The sequence below is a fragment of the Camelus dromedarius genome, chromosome 1, assembly GCF_036321535.1.
Source record: "Camelus dromedarius isolate mCamDro1 chromosome 1, mCamDro1.pat, whole genome shotgun sequence".
Lineage (NCBI taxonomy): Eukaryota > Metazoa > Chordata > Mammalia > Artiodactyla > Camelidae > Camelus > Camelus dromedarius.
In genome coordinates, this window is record NC_087436.1 from 12,679,282 (window position 1) to 12,690,474 (window position 11,193).

The following is an 11,193-nucleotide window of genomic DNA, read 5'->3' on the forward strand; positions in this document are numbered from 1 at the left end:
TCGAATTATTTGCATAATCACAAAGTATCTCAAACTGTGTCTGATTTTCCATAGCGGAACTGTGATGAGATGTTTAAGGGTTCAGCCCAGGAACTTCTGTGGTCTTTGTCATGCTGTGAATGGCCTGGGACTTGCTCCTACTGATACCTCGTCCCCACCCGTCCCCACCCCACCCCACTTGTGGCTAGTGTAGAGCTGCAGGCTGCCTTGGTAACATTACACATCTGGTTAGAGATTTCATGCCCATGGCTCTGATTATTTGTTGTTGTTGCCTGATTTTGTGGAACAGAGAAGGATTTGTTATTCAACAGGACACAGAACCCTTTTTCCATAGTCAAGGTAGGCTTCAAGATGTGGATAACACAGATTATATCAATCTGAAGGTAGCTCCACAAAAAGTTTAATTTTAAATATATAAAACTCTGTTCAGCAGAGAAAGCTCTAAGAAGCAAAAACTTCCAGGTTACCGTGTTCAAAAACAGTGTTACCTACTTTTACGTATTTCAAACTCAGAGGCGAGAGAGAACAGTATGCAAAATTGATTTTATTGAACATGCATGTATATCAAATATAAAATTAGTTGAGCTGACAGATCTAGATAAGTCTCTAAATAGATCATATAAAACAGAAGATTAGCAATCATCATTTCTTAGATATTTCTCATCTATAATAAGACTTTTGCCATTGGCACAAACTTTGATATCATTGGTAAACATTTTTGATACTTGACAATCAAGGTATGAAATAGAAAATGGAAAAATATGAAATAGATCTATATTCTGAAACAAATAATTTTTTAAACAAGAAATCCATACTTCTTGGCTTGTCCTGTGGGAAAAAACTTATCTAGCAGAACAAAGAGCTAGAACATCCAATATCCACATGGTCACCACATTTATTTATTTTTCAGGAACCAACTTTCTGGAGGAAAGGATACACAACTCCTCTCTGACACTCCAGCAAGAGTTATTCATGAGTCAAAAAGAAGTATTTAGCTAAAGTCTGCTGATGTTTCTTTGACAAGTTTGCTCTCCATTCTTACAATTACAGTCCATTGTTTGAGAGACTGAGGGCCATAACTAGTCTCTTAAGATCCCCTTGCTCTGTCTTGACCACACCCCACCCACAGCCTTCCTCCATGCTCTTGAGAATTACCGCTCTGAATCCTGAATCTCCGTTACCTGTTCATAAAATCCGAACTTCTTGATCTACACAAGCCTTGAACCCCCTGATCACTGCTCTCCTTTTCCGGCATCTCTCCTCATCAGCCTGGCCATGCTCTCCCCTCTGAAACCACTTGCATTTGCCTGGATGCCCCATGCAGTTTCATGCTTTCAGTCACTGAAGAGTGAAGTACCTCCCACGTATGTGCCAAGGTGTGGTGGGGGCGACTTTCACGCATTTGCTCATGCTGTCCCCAAGGCACAGAATGTCCTGCCCCAAATCTGTCCTTTTAGAAAACACTCCCATTTTTCAAGTCTTAGCACAGTGCCTATAATTTTGGCCTTATCAGTGAAAATCAACCAGGTTTTTTTTCCTGTGCCTTTAATCAGCTGAACTGCAGAAAGTCTTAACAGTACTTTTATGTCTGTGAGACCATAAACTTTGAGAAAAAGGTCCATGTCTCGTTCATCTTTTCATTACCAGTGCCTGCATAGTACCTGACACGTGCGGCATTTCATCTTAGCCCCAATGAGTCCCAGTCAGCCTTTAGCTAGGCACAGCAAAGAACAAAATAAACAACCAAAAACTGCATCAGACACGACTTGATTATCGCTTCACAAGTTACAATCGAATTTTAGAAATATAAGGGATTTGCAGGACCACTGGTGTGAATCTTAACAAATGAAGCCCAGAGAGATTCATTAGAGACGCAGTCACGGCTCAAGGTTTCTTTTCTAACCGTGATCAAGGCTCTATATACGCTTCTTCTCCTACCTTGTTAAACAACTGATCCCACTGAGCACAACGAAACGAAAACTCTCCTTTCCTCCTAAGAAGGTCAACAAATTCTAGTGCCGTGAGAACATTTAATCAAAAAAACCCCCTCCTTTCTGGTTCCCTCTTCCCACACGTAGTGAAACACATCCGTTTAATGAGACCACGCAGCCTAACGCTAGCACTGCCTCCTTCACTCTGACTTCTCCTGCCCTTCAGGAAGAGTTCATTTCTTCTGCCTCTGTTCCCATAGCACTGCATTTACACTAATATAGGTCGTTAAAAATTGATATTAACTGCAGACCATGAAATTGTACCAGGTCAGGGTCTGGCACATAATGAGCACACAAATGAAGGATGAATTGAATCTGGCTTTGAGGATATGAAGCGAGTCAGGACTAACTATGTTCACTCCAACCTTAAGTACTTCCTTTGGCTTTTAATGAGGGATCATGATCTTTGAACACAAATTTAACACCAGACAGTGGTTTTTGTTACCTGCAACACCAAAGTCTGCCCCAAAGGGTGTTAAATATTTATGAGGACACCATTTTTTTAAATGAATTTATTTAAACAATTGCTACATGGATAATATACAGGAAGTGAAAAACCACTAATACAGTGGAGTCTCACAGTGGTTGTTTCTAACGTAGACACACTAAAAATAATTTTCAATGTCTGGAATAGGCCCATAGAACACTTTATCCTGTGGTGTTGCCATTTTATGTTTTAATTATTTAAAACATTTAAATGATTAAACACAAAGGTTAATTATTATTAAACTCTCACTACATTCGTGGTAGGTAAATTAGTGGTGATAAAGCATCAGATACACTAACATCTGCTCTTAAATTCATTCTGATTGGATTACTGAGTGACCAACTCCACCCTCCTCATACTACTCATTATGTGACTCATTATCTTGTGATTCTTGATACTTTATAAAGCATTTAATACTTGAAATGCAGGTCTAGCTTGTGCTTTAATTTTTAGAATTTGGTCATTTTGCAAACACGCTTACACGCTGGCTTGAACACTGCTACATCACAACTCTGATATGAAAACAGCCTCTGTGTAATCAACTTACATGCCTGGTGGCATTAAGACACTGAAAAATTATTCTTAACAGTTATTTCCTTTGGTCCCACTTGTTTGGGTTTTATAGACTGCTGAAGCGTCGTTCTTTTAAGGATGTAAACCGTACTGACTTAGCAGTGAAAATGGAGAAGCCTGACTAGAAAACAAATCTCAGGGCTTTTAGAAATTCTATGGTGCAGTAGTAAGTGCTTTAAAAGATAAATCATCCAATGACAAACATGCAAGTTACACCGGTGGTGCAAGAACCTAAGTGAATGGATGGAACGTGCCTTTACATTCACCTCTACCAATGCTTTGCACTAACCACACTTGTATGATAAGAAAGCCATCAAGAACGAAGCTTGTCTTTCATCAGCCTGAGTGCATGTGGATATCTGTATATTTAACTGGCACATACACACTCCAAGTACCCAGATTACTTCAATCCTATATTCATTTTCCTCTCAGAGTGGTTTAAAGGAACTACAGTGACACATAAAAGGGGGAAAAAAAAAAGAATGCCAGGACTCCTATTAAGTAAAGCCAAATCAAATAATACTGCAGCGCTAATAGCTAAAACACAGATTTCTATAGTTCTGGTCAACTACTTTGTCATTAAACCTTAACTTTGCCAATATGGTTTCAAGTAATGAAATTATTCTTGACTTACTGGAAATTATACATAATACATGAAAAAAAAATTGTGATTTTGTTTTTTGGCCAATCATCAAACATGTTTTCATCTGAGTAAGGGAAATTCTTTGAGTTTAATACAAATTTTTCAATGAAACAACATAAATTTACAATAAACTTAGTGATCTTATTCAATAAATTTTCCAATCTTCAAATTCAGGCGTAACAGAGAAGAGCAATGATTACAGGAGAGAAAATAATAATAACACAAATAATCTCCTGTGGCCATCATCTTAGGGGCTGGTTTTCTTGTAACGACGCATTCTATCAGAAGTTGTTGCGTTTCCAAGATTTGCACAATGCTTTAAAATGGAACTGCCTGAGAAGATTCAGAAAGCCTTTTGTTCTTGGGCTTACATGGTAAGCACTTGGCGTGATTCTTAATCACATTTTTATCCGGAACACAGTGTTACAGGTCACATTTTTCTCGACTATGCATATACTGATTTGTGCTCTACAAATATGAACATATCTACACACCGAATACACACTGACAAGGGGGCATGAAGTTAGCCAGCCATCCATAAGCAGAATGGAATAAAAATTGCAGGAAGGGTAGTATATGATGCCATGCCCAGACAGACTATAGACGCCAATCCCAAGACTGCCGAAGCAAGAACGCTTCTCTGATCGCGAATAATTATCTTCACATTCTCACAAAACTGGAAAATAAAATGTAAGAATATTAGAAAAGGTGGCTAAACTGAAGAAGAGTCACCTATCCCAAACAGCAGAGCAGAGTTTCCCCAGCTATTTTCTATCTACCAGACAGAGGAGATTTCTCTCACATCTTAGGAAAGGATTTAAGATGTTACTTAATAGTTCAGTTTCTTGATGCCACATCCCATAGTAGCTGAAATGATACTTTAGGCTACTAGGTTAATCCTGGAAGCTGTCTTTGAAAAGATAGGACATTTATAGGAAACTAGGAAATGTAAGCACATAAAAGTTATTCAGGATTAAAGGTTAAAAACCATATTAAACTGCCTCTCAATAACAATAACATATTCTAAAGTTAAATAAGCAAATCAAATTTAGCGTATCATTCCTGGTGAATTCAGTTCCCACAACTCACCAGCCTACAGTTTGGTAACACTCATGATGATAACTTTCTCATCAGTCTCAAAACCGAAAGGCACACAAAGTCTGATTTGGTTGTCATACCCCATTCCCTGCCAAAATAGGTTATGTTCACAATCAGTTATGTGACACAAAATTGACTGCTGCAAATACAGATAAATTAAACATGATCCTTACCCCTGAGGAATGCATTCTTCTAATGTGTGTAATTTTTCTTCCTTAGAAAACTAATTTCCAGAGAAAATAGCTATGGTTGAGTTCTGGATCATCTAACCATTTAACCTGTCCAGACTACCCTCTGCTCCTGCAATGGGAATACTGAGGTTATTATGAGGATCGAATGAGACCTTTTTTGCAGAAGTACTCTGTACTCATCTGCACACTATATAAATGTAAGGTATTACAATGATTATTATGACTGCTATATTAGTTGACAATTATCTCTACCTCCTCACTGTCAGGGCAGAATGTAGCAATCAATTACTTCATTTTGATATGAGTTTTAAGCTCCTTTTCTAGACATGACATTATACGCTTTTAGGGTCTCCTATAGTGGCCTGTTTAGTCCTGGACAGCTAGGTTTCCAAATTCTTAATGGATAGAATGCACAAGTTCAATATATTTTAACACACTATCTTCACTGTAAAGTTGTCCCTGTCCGTACTTTATACAGTATCTCAACAAATACAAAATTTCCTGTTGGTTATCCAGATGTCATTCTTTTTATATGTCAACTATATGATTTGTCTCTTTTAAACTAAACTAACAAGACATTGAGTTACAAACACACCATCTTAAAAGTGATGAGAATGAAACTGAATGAAGTTTTCAGGACAATGAGAAAGTTGCTTAGCAATTAATGGGAAGGTATACACTGAAGTAAATGAGAATATCGTCTTGATACAGTCATGCTTCCTTTATCTTTTTTCCCAATAATTTTTAATTAAGGCCTACACAGTATCATTCTGGGCTCTCTTTTCCCCAAAAGATTTTCCCAAGGAGCATCTCATTTCGAATGTCCTAGTCTTGTTCACTTGGCTGTCAGTGCAGGAGGCATCTCTCAAAGGTAGGAAAATGTCTTGTATTTCTAGGTGTTAAGAAGCCTGTAAGGGCAGTTTTGAGCACTGAATCCCCAGAAATTAAAAGGGGTCTGTGCATTCATTTTGGCAATGAAAACCAGCAAAGGAAAAAAAAAGGATAAGGAATAGTAATAGTTACTAATTAAAGGGCTTTATAGTTTACAAAACACTGAAATTTTTAACAATAATATAAAAGTTTAATTTTTTGATTTCTAAACTTATAAAAAAAAAAGAGCATCACTACAAAAAAATAAGATTCTCTCCGAGTTCACGTTTATATTAATTGCAGTGTTTTCGTGAGGGAAAGCGCTTTTGAGAGTTTTCACAAACTCAGATTTAAGAGGCAACTCTGCAACTCTCCTGTTGAGCTGATAATAGCTGTATATATTGTGAACTCCACAATTCGTCCCAGAATCAGGTCATTCCTTATGCTTCTGAAAAATAGAAACCAGTCCTCCTTCAGTATTAATGACCTACTTCTCCTAGGGCATGTTCAAAAACACTCCTTAGAATTGGAATATTTGGGACGGGGATTTTTTTCTCCCCCCTCCCCAGGAAATCTACTCTGTGGCCAAGCTGTTTGTTAGACCATTCAAAGCGAGGACAAAAACTCAACTTCACAAGAGGTGCTATGCAGCAAATAGCAATTAAAACACTTCTCTACTTCTGTGAAATCTTCCAAACTTTCCAAAGATGAAAAACTACTCCAGCTAGTTGTTAATGCAGATTAAATATTTTACTACCTTAAGAAAGCACTTGTACTGTTGTGTGTGTGTGTGTGTGTGTGTGTGTGTGTGTGTGTGTGTGTGTGTGTGTGTGTGTTTGGTAGAAGTATGTAATACAGTGCTATATGTGTTCCATGAAAGGGTAACTCCTAATTACGGGATAGAAATACTGTTTTTCCTTAGAGAAATGATTTGCTTTGGGTCCTGAGTAAATCTGACGTGTTTCCTTTTGAACACTTTTGGAGCCAGTGTTTGTAAATGTGGTGAAGTTCATTTCTAGACGGGCCTGGACTGGAGCTGTGAGTCTTGAATCACTGCACAGTGCTCTAATTGTATTTTTATTTTACTTAGAAAATAATTCCTAGATTGAGTCTCTCGTGGCTTTATAAATAATCTATAGAGTTTTAGACACTGATGTATACAAGCATTATACTTTCCTGCTCTGCCACAGAGGAAAGATTTTCCTATATGGGTCCAAAAATTAAGATGTAGAGCAATAGAAAATTGGTTACATGGCCTCAGATTCTTTGGTCCCACAATATCTAAGGTGAAGAGTAAAATCTGAAGCTTCTTTTGTGATTGCCCAGGTTTTCACAGTGAAGGGCACACATTATCAATACCTCTTTAGCCACTGCAGGGAAGGCTGAGAAAGCTTCCAATTGCAAATGAAGTTGCAGGCTTAAAATGTTAACGTTACAAGTGAAGAGGTTTCAAATGTTAATAAAAATCCACTGTTTTTCCTTTGGGTTTGTACCTAATGTAATCATCTTAAATTCGAACTTTTTTTTTTTTTTTCCTTTTTAAAGTAGCCATAAAAAAGACCTTCCAACATTTAATGGCTCTTCTTGAAAATCAATTGTTTTGATCTCTGGGGAACATGTAAACAAACTAACCTATCTGTGGGACTAGTGGGTAAAGGATGCTTAACAATGAGGAAGTCTAGATGGGGATTAAAGCCAATACTGAAAGAATTCAGAATACCAAGGAAAAGACTTCTCTGAAGCCCAGACACAGGAGGAAGGGATCTACCTGGGAGGTCTTCTTAATAGAAATCTTGGTAGTTTATTATTAAGCAAAGGAAATTCACTCTCTGCAGCTTAGGGGGAAACTGCATGCATCCTTATTTTAAAGGGACAACATTTGTACTATACAGTGTTATAGATTAGATATAAACTCTGGACACTTTCCTTCCAACTGCAATTCTTGGGTAAAGTTGCAAGCACAGGGTGACAGATTTTCTGTGACTCTCCCATTTACCTGCCCTTTGTCATATTTCAGCTACCCTGGGGGACACCATGATGACTTCCGCAGCAATAACTGGGCAGCTCTCTGGCATCGCTGGCAACTGTACTGCACTGCCACACTCTTTCACTGTGCATTTCGAGATATCCTGCAAGGCACATTGCCACTTATGTATTCACTTGGCCTCCCCGAGGAACATCAGAGGACTCCTTCCTAAGTCTAGAACTCAATCCCTGCTCAAACCCAGGGGAGAGAAAAGGTTAGAGATGGGAGGGGGCGTCCTCACCGAGCCCACCGGCGAGTCACGCGTCGTACCTTGTCCGACTGGGGGCTGATGGCGGTGCCGAACCTGCAGTAGGTCACGAAGTGCTCGCAATTGTTCCACAGTAGGCTGTAGGAAGTCGTGCCCAGCAGCTTCTCCGCCCTCTGCGCCACCTCTTCGTTGAGCAGCGCCTTTTTCTTGAGGGACTTGTCCAGGTGATTGACCAGGATGTCGGCACCGTAGGCAAAATCCTCCACCGTGTCCACGCGGATGCTGGCCACCTTGACAATGACGCCCAGGACGAGACGCTTGTTAGAGACCACCTTCTGCGTGAGCCCCTTGTCATCGGTCAGGGCCAACAGGATGTCCGGCATCATGTGCGCGACACGGTTGTCGCCCAGGTAGATGCCATAGTGTGTGAAGTTGGTCCGGGGCACCTCCAGCACGTCGCCGCGGAGGAAAGAGTTTACACTGTAAGTGGTCATTGCCTTGTTCTCACCCGGGGTGCCCGAACTGAAGAGCTTGAAGTTGGAGATGAGGAGCAGCTTCTCCAGCACTAGGGACACCGCCTCCAGCATCGGGTTCTTCATCCTGCAGGGAAAAGGGAGTTTTAGGGGGACTGCCGCCCCTCGGGCGCCGGCCGGGACTGGCAAGGTGAGCTGGCGAGACAGGGCGCTGCGCCGCTGCTCACCTGCCAGCCAGCCGCTCCGGGCCGCGGGGCAAGGCGGCTGCGGAGGAGGGAGGGCGAGAAAAAAGGGAGAGGGAGAAGCCTGGAGATTGGCTTGCCCGAACCTCACTGCGGACTGAGAAGGATAAGGAACCGGCGGCGGTGGCTGGTGGCTGGACAGTGGGACCCGCGCCGCAGGCAGCAGGCGGGGACCAGCACCTGGTGGCCGGGCCGAGGCGCAGGGCCGCGCGCGGTGCTCTGCGTGGCGAAGTCTCTAAGGCCTTTTATTGCCGTCGAGGGGGCGGGGCCGAATGCCGTCACAAACCCAGCGAGAGCGCTGATTGGGCGCCGGCGGCGAGCGCCGAGCGCCGCGGGGACGGCCGGTACTCAAGGCTCTTTGCAAGCAACAAGAAGCCTCTCGGCTTCGGGGGTTCCGCCCCGCGACCCCTTTACAAGCACAGGCTTCCTCTCGCATTCGAAAATTTAGCACTTCCCGCCTCTAAGCGGCTGTGTTTGGAGAGTAGAGGCCGAGCGTGGCCGCACAAAAGATCCTGCACCTGTCTAGAGTGGGGCGCGTTCTGGGCACTTTCTGGGACGTTTTTGGTGGAAATTCCCCTGGAACGAGATTTCTGAGCAGAATCACCTCCCTCTAAAAGGTTGGATACCCGGAGACCAAGGCTTACTCAAATGTTTGCATTTACTCTGAGAAGTGTGAGCGCCTCGAAAGCCTGCAGACTCCCTCCTAAGCTCCGGAGAGCGGTGGTCCCGCACACCGCGCAACTTTCTACCCTTTAAAAGCCCCGAAGGACGCTTGCTTTGGGCTGGCGCGCGGGTAGGGAGCGACCCCGCGAGCCATCGGAACCCCAGGCGCCTCGGCGCTCCGAGGCACCAGTGACCGTTGAGCGCACCGCTCCCAACGGTCAGCGAGTAAAACGGCGAAGCGCCCAACGTCCTCCCGGAGAGCCGGATTAATGTCGAAGTTTTATTTCTTCGGCTTTAGGGGTCACATGGACCCAGCTTCGGTTCACCCACCGAAACTTTGCCGCTCCCTTTTAAAGCGCAGCCCTCCGAGGTGGCGAGGAAGGAAGAGGCACTGAGTTCCTCGCCCGAGCGCCTGCGGCGGGCCCCCGGTGCACCGGCGAGGGGCCCTGGGGAGCGCCCGGGCCCGGGAGCTGCGGGCGCGACGTCCGCCCTGGGCTCCGCACGCGGTGTCCCGACCCAGCGCAGAGTTCCACGATAACACATTATGTAAATGCTTGAATTCCTCGGACAAAGGCCACAATGGAGAGCCTCGGTTGCCTCCACAAAGCCGCCCAGTGCGGGGCTAATAGGTTTCGTCAGTAAGCAGATTCTTCGCCCGCCTGGGGGAGGGGCTCCCTGCGGATGATGGATGAAGGGACATTCATTTTACCTGGAAGATGAAGGGGACCCTGGAGACCAGACTGGGAGGAAGCCGGCTCCCCATTATCCTCCGAGGCCCGGCCTTTGCTCCCACCCCCTGTCTGCCCTCAGCGCTCTGTCCCAGTCGCCCCGCTTGCTGGTGACTTTTGTTCATTTCCCAAACGATTTCGAATCACACTACAGTCCCAGCAAAGAGAAGAAAACTCCATTCCCTACAAACGGATCGAAAGAGGAAGGTGGGGAAGGGGAGAGAGGCAGTGGACGTGAAAATCTTTTAAGACATTTATTTCCCCAGTCTTATCCCAAAATTTAAAGAAAAGCGCAGTTAGCGAGTAGCTTAAACGAATCAAACTGCTCCGCACTCAGGCGCTCGTTAGCGTTCGGCGGCCCACCAGCTCAGCGGATGGACTGGAACTCTGGGCAGTCGTAGAAGCCTGATCCAGACCGACGTCGGACCCTTAGGCTCAGGACGCGCTGGTCTGGTCCAGTTCTGGGAAAGCGCGGACACCGGAGCCTCCAGGGTCACAGGCCAAACGGCCCGGGCAGATCAAAGGCGACTCTGTAATTAGCGATTTCCGTCTCCAGTGGTCACTAACCCGGCCTGTAATGCCTGCGACCGTCTGCACCCGGCGAATGTGCCGGGGGAACTGCTCACGACTCCACAGAGGGCTTTTTTCAGATAAAAAGGAAAATATTACGGAGCAGTCACCTAGAGACCCTCCTCAATGGCCGCACTCCCACGGCGTTTTGGGAAAGGTGGGCGACGCCAAGCTGATTTACGTTTGGTTTTTCTTTCGTTCCAGGTAGGGTTAATTATTTTGGCCGCTTCTGAAAAAAACGGAGATGAGATTAAAATGAGGCATGAATCGGAGTACTTTGCTCAAGATGTAGGGATTCTGCTGCCTTGGGAAATGAAGGGGGCGGGGGCTGTCTCCATAGTTTCTTGAAAGTTTTTGTTTGCCAGGGTTAACTCCCAATTTTTAAGCCAGAATATTATGCCATTACATAAATTAATTTTCCCAATGAAAC

At 43.8% G+C, this 11,193-nt stretch overlaps 1 protein-coding gene across 3 annotated transcripts; it reads right to left on the bottom strand.

The window, feature by feature from the left end:
• Window positions 1-524: 524 nt before the first annotated feature.
• LRAT (lecithin retinol acyltransferase) lies at window positions 525-9,032 on the bottom strand. Of its 3 annotated transcripts, none has more exons than XM_031464264.2 (3): window positions 8,889-9,032; window positions 8,150-8,687; window positions 525-4,370 (listed from the first exon to the last, which is right to left on the bottom strand). In XM_031464264.2, exons 2-3 carry the CDS (start codon window positions 8,684-8,686, stop codon window positions 4,218-4,220), a joined length of 690 nt encoding a protein of 229 aa, XP_031320124.1. In that variant the 5' UTR covers window position 8,687; window positions 8,889-9,032; the 3' UTR covers window positions 525-4,217. The 3 variants fall into 3 exon arrangements, with proteins under 3 accessions (XP_031320124.1, XP_010978615.1, XP_064344230.1); XM_010980313.3 differs by having other exon boundaries at window positions 4,212-4,370; window positions 8,121-8,687; XM_064488160.1 differs by lacking the exon at window positions 525-4,370 and adding an exon at window positions 4,379-6,301 and having other exon boundaries at window positions 8,121-8,687.
• Window positions 9,033-11,193: the final 2,161 nt, after the last annotated feature.